At 42.1% G+C, this 14,011-nt stretch overlaps 2 protein-coding genes across 2 annotated transcripts in view; one reads left to right on the top strand and one right to left on the bottom strand.

Annotated features, from left to right (window-relative positions):
* HDGFL3 (HDGF like 3) overlaps positions 1–10,963 on the bottom strand; it is an 86,570-nt gene extending 75,607 nt beyond the window's left edge. The window contains exon 1 of the mRNA XM_049905466.1: positions 10,308–10,963. Coding sequence (XP_049761423.1) covers positions 10,308–10,391 — 84 coding nt within the window. The 5' untranslated portion in view covers positions 10,392–10,963. The remainder of the gene's footprint in view (positions 1–10,307) is intronic.
* The window catches only part of LOC126087843 (serine/arginine repetitive matrix protein 3-like), a 42,878-nt gene continuing 39,301 nt past the window's right edge, over positions 10,435–14,011 (top strand). The window contains exons 1-2 of the mRNA XM_049905698.1: positions 10,435–10,824; positions 10,903–11,394. Of these exons, the coding sequence (XP_049761655.1) occupies positions 10,435–10,824; positions 10,903–11,394 (882 nt within the window). The remainder of the gene's footprint in view (positions 10,825–10,902; positions 11,395–14,011) is intronic.

Here is a 14,011-nt window from a genome sequence, read left to right as displayed (position 1 = left end):
ATCCTCATGACAGATCTGTAGGGTTTTCACTGGCTGATTTTCGGAAGTAGATTGCTAGGCCTTTCTTCCTAGTCCATCTAAAAAACTTAGCGTAGCGTGCTTACAAAAATACTTTGCGGGGTAGGAGGGCATGGTTGGCAAGCAAACTGAAAACCTGCATTATTTGCATAAAAATATAGTAGTCCGGAAGCTCCGCTGAAGCCTGTTCAGCATCACGGCAACACACAAGCCTCCACTGACAGATGAGCGGTGTCTGTGAGTGAAGTGCACTGGCTGGGAATTGAACCCAGGTCTTCTGCATGGAAGGTGAGAATTCTGCCACTGAGCCACCAATGCCTCCTGTGACTACAAAAATGGCTATTTACATACCTGTGGTAAATTCTTACCTAAGCCAGGGGAAGATATAATAGAAAAATTCATTTAGTTGTATTTTAATTAGGCTGAAAGGAGATTACAACTATGAATGGAAGTTAAATAACAAAGGGAGATGCTGTTATTTGGATTGGGGATGAGGCAAACTGACAAAAACGTACATGGGCTAGTAGCAGCTTTTATAATGAGTCAGAATCAACTCGATGGCAACAGGTTCCCAGCTCTACCGAATCAGTAACTCGCACACCTGCTGTACCTGAGGTTCACTAGTATAAAGATTCTCTAACACATAAAGGTTTTGGAGCCTATACCTAAGTCCACACCATGTGTCCATTCATAATTTATTTTAATGGCTCTCTGATTTCTCTATACGCACAACCAATGTCTTATTATTTAACTACTTTCTTACATGAAAGGGCTTTCAAAGATAATATATCTCATCCTAATAAATGTTCACTAAGGTTTCCAGGTTTACAGCCACTTGTGAGTGCTATATATATATATATATATATATACATACATACATACATATATGGTCTTTTTACATAGTGCCAAATGCTTCAGTCTTTTCACCTAATCTAACATCACACTTCTTATGCTGTGACATTTTAAATAGCCTATCACTAGGATATTTATTAACTACATGACTTTGGGTGAATTTCTGGAAGCTAAGTCTTGGTTGTCTGTGGGTTTATCTACCTCACAGTAGCATTATGAAGATCAAATGAAATAATGTTCATAATGCCTAACACACAGCACAAGCTCAATGAAATGACAGCAATTATTAATGATGATAATTGATAAGATGAATTATTCCACAGTGTTCCGTACCTTACACCAAAATAAATTTTAATGTATAAAATGAAACAATGAAAAACTAAAAGAAAAATATAGGTGACTATTCATACAACCTCATTACAGAGAAGAATTTTCTAAATACGCCCTCTGAAGAAAGATTATAAAGGAAAAAGACTGATAGATGTGCCTGCATAAAAACTTAAAGCTAAATTAAAAAGCATATAGCAAACTAGAAAAGCACTGGCAACATAAATGAGTTAAATATCATTATCGTTAACCTATAACTAAAAACTACAGATCAATTAAAAAAAAAGAACACACCTCATGGGTAAAGGACACGACTACGCAATTCACAAAAGAACACAAATATCATATGTATCTGCGATATACATAGACACGCACATATAGATATGCCAACATCAGTGAGAATCGACTCAAAGGCAACCAACAACATGCATAAACTGTGTGTTACACACAGGTTGATACAGATTCAATCTAACTTGTAATCAAAGAAATTAACTCAATTAAATATTTGTGTTTATTAAACTGACAAAAAAGTTTCAAATCATCTACTTTTGAAGAATGTTTGAGAAAACAGGCATTCTCCTATTCTACTAATGGATGTGTAAGACAGTCAAAACTTTTCTGGGGGGCAATTTGGCAATATAAAACCAAAACTTTAAAATGTGCACATACTCCTTGACTCAGAAATGTGATATCCAGCAGTCTGTCCTAAAGAAATAATCATTTAGCTAAAAGAATGTTTTTCATAGCATTGCTTTATAATAATGCAAAAACTGGAAATAACCTAAATGCCCAATAATTCAAAGTAATTATACTTTATAATAGGTCCGTATCATAAACTACCAGGTAACTATTACAAATGATGTTACGGAAACATATTCACTGTCACTGAAGGTCATTTAAGACCCAGCGTATAAGCGAGAAAAAAGTTTGCGAAACTATATATATATTTTTAAAAAATGTACCTATATATATATAGGTACATATTCATGGTGCTAGTAACTGGGTGTAGGGATTTTAATTTTTCTACAACTAATGTCATTACTTGCATAATAAAATTTTTAAACAGGTGAAATTACTATTTATAACACCTAGATCGATCCAGTCCCCCTTTGAAATAATTTACAGTCTGAGCAACTATTTTAGGTACGAGGACCACTAGCTATCTTCTCTAACTCAGCGCTTCTGTGCTATCTGTACTGAAAAGTCTCCTTTTTAAAGAATTTTCCATTTGTGGGTTTTTGTAAAATGCAATAAAAATTTCTAGAAAAATGAAATTAAAAGGCATACAAAAGCAAGCTCAATTTTTAAATGAGATTCATAAACATAATTATTCTATCAAATTGTTAAAAGAATGTTTCTAAACTCATTTCTGTACCTCTCTCTTCACTGACTACACCTTCCATAGCACTGACTGAAGTGATTAGAAAGCCTTTGCCAGGTACTAGATAACTGTACCAAGCGGACAATATTTGGATCTAGCATCTGAAGACTCTTCCACAACAGGAGATAACATTCTTCAATAAATAGGAATATCTGGTTTCATCCCCTATTATGTTTACTATATGCATTAGCCTATAATATTTTTCTAATGCTAAAAGTAGACATTTTCTATGAAGTTGTACACAATTTTAAACTGCCACTCATAAAAAAAAAAAGGCAATCTCACATAGTAAAGGCTTAACTTCTGAGAATTAATAAAAACTTCCAAATCATGGGGAAACAGTAGTCATTAGGACATCCCCCAAATCATGGCGAAACAGGAGTCATTTGGATGTACCAAGTATACAGATTCATCTGTCTGCAATGGAAGCGATGGAAAATATAAATTGGTATTGAGTTGCCTGTTTGCTCCCAGAGCTAAGAGAAGAAAATAAGACAGTCTGCCAGTTCCTTGGCAAACTGAATATAGTCCGTGGGGAAAATGCTGTGTGAGCCTTTACCATGCCACCTGAGGAAAGAATCAGTGATGGACTTCTTCGGACTCAGGCTAAAGTTCTGACATTTATAAACATTTTATGTTAAGATAAAAAGATTTACGTCCCAAATGATTCTCTGAAAACTGGTAGCTTGATCTCCAGAAATAAAGTTCCATATTTTAGTAGCTTGTTATCAAAGGTAGACAAAATTAAAAGTGTTATGTGTCAGGAACTGAGGATTTCCAACTAATATTTATGTTAATAAAAAGTATGGGAATATTTTAATTAGCTAATGATAGTCATGCTTTTAAATTGCTGCAAATTCAATCTACTGGTAGAAAAACGAAAAACTACACCTAATAAAAAAAATACAATGCCTTAAACATAGTAGGTACTCAGTGAAAACTCTGCAAGCTGTCATATAATAGTAAGGTCAAACGGTTTACTCTCCAGTTTTATCAAGTGAAAGGCTGGGAGCCAGACCAAAAACGTGATGAGCAGGGGTTCAGTACGGAATGAACAGAAGGATGGATGCAGGTAAACCAACGAGAGAGGCCAAAACTGAAACTACAAGGAAGCCTAAACGGAAAGCTCTAAAGCAGTAGGCAGTTTCTGAACTAGTTAGAGGGAATAGGAATATTCAACTTGGTAGGACTTAGGACTTAAAGGCAAGAAGAAAATTCACTGAAAGTTAAGAATGGTGAAATTCAATCCATGAAGATGCCTGGAGTATTACTGGATTCTTCTTTCTCCCTGCCTCATAAAAAGTATGTTTTTATGTTTTTAGATTGAGGTATAATTACATACCGCATAGTACACAAATCTTCAATGTGAAGCTTGATAAATTTTTACATCTGTACACACCCATGTAACCCCCACCCAGGTCAAGATACAGAACACTTCCTGTGCCTCCTCCCCCACCCCCAGCCCACCACAAAGGTAGCCATATTCTTGCTTCTCGCACCACTGATTGCTTTTGCCTATTTTCGTACTCCATAGAGATGGAATCATACAGAATGTGCTCTCCTGTGTCTGATTTCTTTTTTTTTGCTCAGCCTTATAATTTTAAGACTCATTCATATTTCTGTGGGCATAGGTAGTCTGTTCCTATTCACTGCTGAGTAGTACTCCATTGTATGGATAGACTATAAATTTGTTTATCCATCTTCCTGTTGATGGACATTTGGGTTGTTATCAGCCTTATGCTTTTATGAATAAAGTTGTTATGTATGAAGATTCTCGTACAAGTCTTTTGGTGGACCTAAGCACTCATTTCTCTTGGTATTTCTAGAATAGACTGCTGGATCACAAGGTACGTGTATGTTTAGTTTTATTAGATCAGGCCAGTCTTCTAAAGTGATTATATCAACTTATCCTCCTACTAGCAATATTTGTGAGTTCTCATATAAAATTTTTAAGTTTAAAAAAGCTCTTTAGTTGAAGAGCAACAAGAGTTTTGAGGCTTTTTGTTTTGTTTGTCCATCTTTTAGAACGGAGGTAATATCACATCACAAGGGATACACAAGATGATTTTGGGAAGCATGGGAAGAAAATAGTAAAACTTCTACTTTAGTTTCCTATTTTTTTTTTTTTTTGCTAAAAAAAGTAAAAGTTACTAATATTTAATGTATGAATTGACACTAGTGTCTTTACTCGGCCTTATGTTAGTGATCACATTTACTTCCTTTGTGCATACTGTGATTTATTGCCCTTTGTGTGCACCTAGGTGAGTAGAGAAAACGCTGGTGGCATAGTTGTTAAAAGCTACAGCTGCTAACCAAAAGGCTGGCAGTTCGAATCCACCAGGCACTCCTTGGAAACTCTATGGGGCAGTTCTACTCTGTCCTACAGGGTCGCTATGAGTCGCAATCAACTTGACGGCAACGGGTTTAGGTGAGTAGAATAACAGACTCAACGGAACTAACTCTCAACAGATGAACAAGTGGCTAAAAAGAACCTTACAAATACTAGGAATGTAAACGTAAGAAAACAAGGAAATGGCTGAGTTGACACCTCTATTCTAGAAAACCTCTTCAGAAGATAAAAACTGTGACCATCTACTCAGATCTCACAAAAAGCAGGAAAAAATATTTCAGAAATTAAGACTATTCTAAATATGGACTTAATCTATTACTGTCAATGATATTTTGCCAATACAATTTTAAACACTTAAATTATTTATATCATCTTTCATCCCTTATAGTTTGTTTTTTGTCCTATGATGTTTGTAACAGTATACAAAGTACATGTATATATAATTTTAAAGTAAATTTATAGAGGAACTTCTAAATTTTTTAAACCATACATAATAAAATAGAACCGAACCAGCGTAGCAGGGGCAGGGGTTTGGGGACCATGGTTTCAGGGGACATCTAAATCAATTGGCATAATAAAATCTATTAAGAAAACATTCTGCATCCCACTTTGGTGAGTGGCATCTGGGGTCTTAAATGCTAGCAAGCAGCCATCTAAGATGCATCAATTGGTCTCAATCCACCTGGAGCAAAGGAGAATGAAGAGCACCAAAGACATAAGGTAATTATGAGCCCAATAGGTACAAAGGGCCACATAAAGCAGAGACTACATTATCCTGAGACCAGAAGAACTAGATGGTGCCTGGCTACAACTGATGACTATCCTGACAGGGAACACAACAGAGAATCCCTGAGGGAGCAGGAGAGCAGTGGGATGCAGGCCCCAAATTCGAGTAAAAAGACCAGACTTAATGGTCTGACTGAGACTAGAATGACCCCAGAGGTCATGGTCCCCAGACCTCCTGTTAGCCCAAGACGAGAACCATTCCCATAGCCCACTCTTTAGACAGGGATTGGACTGGACTATGGGATAGACAATGATACTGGCGAAGAATGAGCTTTTTGGATCAAGTAGACACATGAGACTACGTTGGCATCTCCTGTCTGAAGGGGAAATTAGAGGATAGAAGGGGTCAGAGGCTTACCAAATGGACACAAAAAGAGAGCGTGGAAAGAAGGAGCGTGCTGTCTCATTAGGGGGAGAACAATTAGGAGTATATAGCAAGGTGTCTGTAAGTTTTTGTATGAGAGTCCGGCTTGATTTGCAAGCGTTTACTTAAAGCACAATTAAAAACAAAACAAAACAAAGACTCCACTAGAAATAGTCAGCTGCTACTTAATGTTAAAATAACACATCTGAGCAGTGAGGGAGAAGAGGAGGGACAGGAATCAACTGGGATGAGATATAAGGGGACTTTCCCAGGTATTGATACTGTTCTGTATCTTAGCAGGGGTTTAGATTATAACAGTGTATACATTTATTAAACTTACTGAACAGCACATTTCAGGTTAAGTTAGATAAATGCATTTCATGCTACATAAATTTTACTTCAGAAGAAAAAAAAGGATCTATAAAACAATATTGACCATTAGTTAACGGTACGCATGCTTACGCGTTTAGAAGTGAATTATACTGATGTCTGCAACTTACTTTGAAATACATTAAAATAAAATGGAATGCTGTATGGATAGAGAGGTGGATATTTGGACAAATATGTGATAGAGCAAATAAAGTATTAATAGTACAATCTAGATGATAGATACATGAGTGCTGACTGCACAATTTTTAACTTTACTATGTTTGAAATTTTTTAGGAGGAAATAACATCTACTAAAGAGATCATAACACTGGGTTGAAAACTGAGAGAGAAATATTAATTAAAAACAACGTACCGATACAAAAAAAGGCACTTGGAAATTAAAAAAAGGAAAAACAGAAACATTCAAGAACCACTGCTTGGTACTTTTATTTACAATCAATCTGTGAGGTGAGAATTACCCCTATTTTACAGACTAGTAAACTGAAACTTAGTAAGATTACAGAACATGCCCAAAGTCACACAATGTGAGGCAGAGGCAAGAGTTGAATCCAACTTATCCAAATTTTCCACATGTCCAAATTCTCTTGGCCCACAATCCTCACAAGCAGCAGCTTAGGCTAGGACCAAACACATTCCCTAGAGCAAGGAACTCACTTCTCCTTTCTAGGATGTACCAACTCTGTTAGAAAGTTCTACCAAGGATTGAACTCTGTCTTCGCACTGTTTTTCTCCTCCTAGGTGTGATTCCTCGTGGCATATTGCATCTAATCCACATGACTGTCCTTCATACCAAGTGATAGTAACTTGAAATTTGAAAAACAGGATTTTTTTCCAGTTAATATTTTACAAATTATCATCTACAAAGCTATAGTTAGGTGTAAAATGGGGATAACGCCTCACAGAGCTAGAATGAAAATAAAACGAGAACATATGTGAAGCATACAGCACAGTAACTAACAAAGAGCAGTAACACAAACATCTTTTTCTTCATTTTCTAGCCTTTACCTTTCCTTAGAGATCGCAAAGGCCACTCACTATAAAATAATACTTTTTTTTTTCTTCCAAGAGACTTCCAAGGTCTTTTCCTTGCAGAGTTCATGTTAAATGTGAACACAGAGTTTTTCATACATTTTGTTTCACTTTATTCTCCAATTTGCCTTGGTTTGGAATTAAAACTTCTAGGAACTTTATCTACAGTTAGACATACAATGAGGACCATCCCCCCCCGCCCTTTTGAATTCTGTTCTCTAGCTGATTAATTTTTTTTAAGTAATATTTTATTGAGTTTTTGGTGAAAGTTTACACAGCAAGTTAGGGTCCCATTTGACAATCTCCACACATTTATTCAGTAACATTAGTTACATTCATCACACAACATTCTCTTTAACCGTGTTGTTTGTTCCATTTCCAGTACTCTAGTTTCCCTGCCCTCTTGCCATCTCATCTTTGCTTTTGAGTAATTGTTGACCTTTTGGTCTCATACTTATGGTTTTTAAGGATAGGACCAATGGTACTGGTAATGTCCTTTATTTTGTGTGTCACTTTGCTATTTCACTAAAAAGTGACCTCAGGAGATAGGCTCAGTTCTAGGTTTAAAGAGTATTTCAGGGCGATAGTTTCACAGAGCCCTCTGTTTTCTACCTTTTCAGTTTGTCTGGCTTTTTTTTGGTAATAATTTGAGTACTGCTCCCCATTTTTCTCCCATTCTATCCAGGACCACCTATTATGCCACAGGCAGAATGGTCAGTGGTGGTAGCCAGGCACCATTTAGTTCTTCTGGTCTCAGGGTAAATGAGGTTGTGGCTAATACAGGCTTGTTTCTTCTCTGAGCTTCTTGTTACCTTCTGGTTTGCTCCGGACCAGTAGAAACTAGTTCCATCATAGATGGCCACTCACAAGCCTTTATGGCCCCAGGCACTACTCACTTCACTAGAACGCAGGTCATGATTTTTGTGAACTATGTTATGCCAACTGACTGACTTGTCCAATGAGACTACGTAACCAGCACCACTTCTGCAGCACTTTACTACAAATTACTACAGGTGGCCAACCTGTACAAACAACATGTTAATGAAATTTTAAGTCTAATTTCTTTTTGACTCTCAGCAGACATTCTTCAAAAGCAAGATTTAAGAAAGCCACTGTGTTACAAGGAAATGACCAACTGATGATGATAAACTTTAACTCATATTTGAATATACAAATGTGTGTGTATATATATACAAACATATATATATATACACACACACACATACACTATACTTCCTACTTTAAAAATACATGCAGGGATTCCCTAAAGATTCCTAAAGTCACAAATCTGCCCCTTTAAGCAATATAGTAGTATAATACGAAAAATAACCAGCTACTCCACCATGAAAACTTTGCCATATTTAAGGACAACCCACAGTTCACACATAGAGAAAAGTTATTTTCACAGCCTAATGGAACCTGAATAAGATTGTTTTTTCCAACTGAAATCTGAGGTTGTTAAGTGTTGGAAGGAATCCTAGAAATGATCATTTTATGGTTGCAGAAATTGATATTCAGACAGCTGAAATGATTAGCCTGTAACAGAGACCGAACCAGACACCAGATCTCCCAATTCCTGGCTGAGCGCTCTTTCCATTCTACAATTATGATTTCTTCCAAAGGAAATATAAAACACAGTGATCACGTCCATCCATTAATTCGACTACACTAAATTTCAGTCTGTCTACCCATGATGTCACTTCCTTTTGTGAATGGGTGTATTTTTTTGAGGGGTGGGGTGTCTGGCTATCTTAAGTTGACTATAACACAACATTTTAGAACCACACTCTATGCCATTTTTTCCCATGCCTATTTCTGTTCCTCGGGATAGCAATATAGTTTCCAAGATGCCTCGGCCCTTCTTTTCACTGTATTTCTTATTTCAAATAATCACCTGTTTTTTTAACTCTTACAAAATTTAAAATGCAATGATTTATTTTAAAACGCAATGCACTCAGAGCATGTTATACGTCTTTCTCACTCAAAGGGTATAATGAAAAATTTTAATGCTATGTACTACATGCAGATGTTTTCTAGAGAAAGAGCCCAGCGACAACCTTGATATAGGAAGAACTACTGTGGACTGTGGTGGAAACCCAAAACTAAGGTTTGGGATTCAACCTAAAACAAATATGGAGGTGAAAAGGCATGAGATGCTTGCTGGACCCATGAGCCAGAGCCAAGCTGCAAGCTCCTGGTTATTTGGTGTTTGTTTAAAATAACGACCGATCCCAGGGAAGCACATACCCCAGGACAATGATAGGGCAGGCGGGCGCCCGGAATCGCGCTCACTGAAAACTCAACAAGTCTGGATGGCGAAGGATGCCCCGACAGATGGATGAATGACTGCCAAGAGGCTCCTGCTGGCCTCGGAATGACCACTACCCCTGTCCGGGATTTGCCGCCGCGGTTCCGGGCCAGCTCGTGGACAGCCATTTGCACGGCGCTCACCTACCTGCCCCGACGTTCGCCCAGGACCCGGGATATCTACCAACGACCCTGCCCGAACTCGATGCCTCCGCCCTAGGCCCGCTTCCCAGTGGCGCCCGTCCCCCGATCACCACTGGCTTTCAGGAAGACGGCAGCGTCAGGCCTGCGGGGGCCGGACCCGCCTTCGAAGGTGGGCGGAAGGATGGCGGCACTCGCGGGGTGCGGGCGCGGCCGGGAATCTTCGTCTCCAGCCCCGGCCGTTCTCTCTGCGCAGCGCCGGGAGCCGCGGGGCCGAGGCGATGGGGAAAGGGGGCGGCGCGCCATCATGAAGGGGAAAATGGTGGGCGGCGGGCGTGCCCGCGCGCGGCCGCCGTACTCACCCGGGCCGGCCAGTGCGGGTAGCCCTTCATCTTGGCGAAGACCAGGTCGCCCGCCTTGTACTCGCGGGGCCGCGGACGCGCCATCCCGGCCGCTCCCGTTCCCGGTCGCCCTTGGTCGCCGCCGAAGATGCCGGGAGGCCGCCCCCCGCGGGCCGACGGACTGCGCCGCGCTCCCCGCGGGCCTCGAGCCGGGCGGGCAGGCGAGCGGCCGCTCCGACGAGGGGAAGCGGCGAGGCGGCGGCTGAGGCGAGGGTGGGCGGGGGCGCAGCAGGCCCGACAAATCCCGGCCCGGCAACGGGGGAGGGGAGCCCCCGGCCGTTCGGCGCTCGTCCGCGTCTGGCCGCGCAGAGGTGCCCGCCGCCGCCGCCGCGCGCTGCTCACAGGCGCCGCGTCGCCTGCTTCATGCCGCCGCGGCTGCCAGCGGCCTCTCTCGGCTCCCAGCGCGGCGCGAGCCCCGGGCCTCGCGCCTCCTCCGAATTCCTCCTCGGGCAGCGACCGCAAACACGATCTTATTATTGTTCTCGCGCGCGCTCAGCATCCCCCTCGCTTCGCTTCCCGCTCCCCTCCCCTCCCGCGCCGGCCGGTTAATTCCTAGGTACACGGCCGGCTTTCGCGGAGAAACCGAGCGCGCCAGCCCGGCTGCTCGGCGGGCGGGCGGGCGGGCGGTGGATACGTCCTCCCCCAGCACCGAAGCCCGCGCCGGGCGGGCGGGAGCGCCTACTCCGGAGGAAGCCCGCCGGCCGCTCTCTTTTGTTCTCGGCCGGGAGCTGCCTGCTGCAACGCAGCCAATCACCACCCAGCGGTCCCCCTCTCCGCCCGCGCGCACCACACTGGGGGCGCCCCCCAGTCCCGCACCCGCTTCCCGCGGAGTCGTCCCCGCCCTTGTCCGGCTACCCCCGCGGGCCACTTCCGCGGGCGCTGTCTGGGGAGTGGGGGACAAAGGCACTCCAGGACCAGGGAACGGCTGCCCGAGGGGACCTGCTGCCCTGGGCATCAGGCTGCTGAAAAGAACACTGCTTCGGAGTCAGCGACCTTGTTGGGTTCTCGCCTAGGCCTGTCCTTGACAATGCAGTGTAACCCACAGAGGGTAAGCTATTAACCGAGTCACAGGAGGGTTTCTCGCCTGGCATAGTTGGGTTCGAACATGGATCTTAGGTGACACCAGAGTTCATAAGCGGCTATGCAGTTTTTTTATGAAAAAGAATTACTCTGGCAGGTCGCTTGTGTCCAGTCCTGGGAACGTTTTGGACAACTCTTTTGAAATTTGGCACCCAGTTCTGGTGATCTATGTATAAATCTAGAACAGCGTGTGCATTTACCACTATTTTACTCTGAACTCCTTAGCTGGCTGCTTTCGAAGACATTTTGGTAGTGAGGCTTCTAACACCCTCCTCTGTGGGAGTAAATCAAGTAATTCAACCAGTCTCTTTCTTAATCAACCCAATGAATGAAAGCTGCCCCTTTCATTATCCGGAAGCCTACCTTTAAGAGGTCAGTGGGTACAGCTCCTGAGTGTAGCTGACTTTCTGTGGACTTTACCTTGTCCCAAGGACCTTGAATAATACCAGAGGCCCGCAGTTCTTGTTTGTGTCTGTCCCCTCTCTAGGCTTTCCTGCCCTCTCTGTCTTACAGAATCTACAGTTTCTCCCAGCATCCTCCTCCCTCTGTCACGCTGTAGAATTATGTGTTTATTTTTTAACGCCTTCTCTTGTTCCTTGGTGCTGGACTTCCAATAATACAGATTTAAAGGCTTTAGACTTCCTGTGGATCATTTACTTTGTTCATAGTGTTTTGACATATCCTTACTAACATCTGGTGGCTTTCCCTTTTCTAGGTATTTATCCTTCCTCACCTGTCCTACGGATTCACCTTTCTCTCTTTTCTCACGTGAAGACTAGTCTAGGTCTTTTCGCCTCAGCTGTAAAAGCCGGCCGATGCGTCTCCCACTTCTAGAACCTGCCGTGCACAGCTGTCATCGTGTCACACCCTGCTCATGAGCCTGTGAATCGTTCCTGTATATCTTCTTACATCAAACCCAAATCTCTGTGACGGGCTGCCAAAGCCCTAGCTGTTGGCTACTTGCCCCATAAGGTCTGGCCTCCCTGCGGGCACAAGGTGGAAATAGGGGAGAGGAGAAAAATGAAATGGAAAAGGCTGGCAGTTGGGAGCCTAGGAGGACTTTAAGCAGGAGAAGGACATGGTCATAGTTTGGGTTTAGACAGATCACTCTGATGGCCAGTATGGAGATGGATTTGAGGGTGACAGGCTGGAGGTAGGAGGCCCAGTTGGGAGGTTTTCACCTGGACAGAGAAGACAAGGAAGGGCTGAGATAGGGCTTGCCAACTCATCGGGCAGGAAGATAGTGAAATCAAAAAGTATTCCCTGATTTCTGACTTAAGCAACAGGATGGTGAGGAATCCATGAAGAGTAGGCAAGTTTGGGGATGAGATTATGAGTATTTTTGGATATATTGAGATTTCTATAAGGCATCCAGAGACAGATGTTTAGTGAACAGCTAGATATATAGTGTAGAGAAAGTGGTCCAGGCAACAGGCAACAATGAGGTTTACATCAATCTATAAGTGGTGGTTGAAACCGTGAGGGAGGATGCCCAAGAGATTGTGTCACATGAGAACAGTGGCCTATGAAGGAGCTGATAGAGCTAGGCAACATCAACTTTTACAAGTCAGGCAGGAAAAGAGGACTATAGTGCTATAGAAGCCTAAGAGTTAAAAAACTTCAAGAAGGAGGAAGATTGCCAGATAATTAGATGCCAGAAGGAGGTCATGTAAGATAAGGAATGAGATGAGTCCATTGAATCTGGCAATGGAAAAAGTCATTGGCGATCTTGTTAGGAACTGCTTCAGTGAAATGGTGGTGGGAAGAAACTACAGAACAGTGGCTTGAGATGTGAGTAGGAGGTAAAAATGTGGAGGCAGAAAGTGTAGATAATTCATTCCCAACAGTGGAGGAGTAGCAAGAAAGCATGAAGGGAGAGTTGTTCTGTTGTTGTTTGGTTGGTTTTTAAAAACAAGAGAAATTTGAATTTGTGTGAGAAGAAGGAGCTAATAGAATGGTTGAAGATAAAGGCCAAAGAGGGGATAATTGGTGAGTTTAGTTATTTTGAGAATGTGGAGATTTCTCCCAATATAGGCTTGGTCTAAGGTTTTCAACAGCCTGGACTAGCTGCTGAACACAGGTCATGTGCTGGCCTTCCATACCCTAACTAAGTCAGACTTAATAACACATCCACATGGGATCCCTTTATATTGAGAGTGTAGAGGACTTGAGTCACTTACTGGTGAAGATCAAAGACTACAGCCTTCAGTATGGATTGCACTTCAACATAAAACAAAAGTCCTTACAACTGGACCAATAAGCAACATCATGATAAACAGAGAAAAGACTGAAGTTGTCAAGGATTTCGTTTTACTTGGACCCACAATCAACGTCCGTGGAAGCAGCAGTCAAGAAATCAAATGATGTATTGCAAATCTGCTGCAAAAGACTGCTTTAAAGTGTTAAAAAGCAGAGATGTCACTTTGAGGACTAAGGTGCACCTGACCCAAACCGTGGTATTTTTCAGTCACCTCATATGCATGCAAAAGCTGGGCAATGAATAAGGAAGACTGAAGAATTGATGCCTTTGAATTACGGTGTTGGCGAAGAATATTGACTATACCATGCACTGCCAGAAGAATGAA

Source organism: Elephas maximus, chromosome 13, assembly GCF_024166365.1.
Source record: "Elephas maximus indicus isolate mEleMax1 chromosome 13, mEleMax1 primary haplotype, whole genome shotgun sequence".
Lineage (NCBI taxonomy): Eukaryota > Metazoa > Chordata > Mammalia > Proboscidea > Elephantidae > Elephas > Elephas maximus.
Note: the sequence above shows the minus strand (reverse complement) of the source record. Positions and strands in the feature narration are given on the sequence as shown.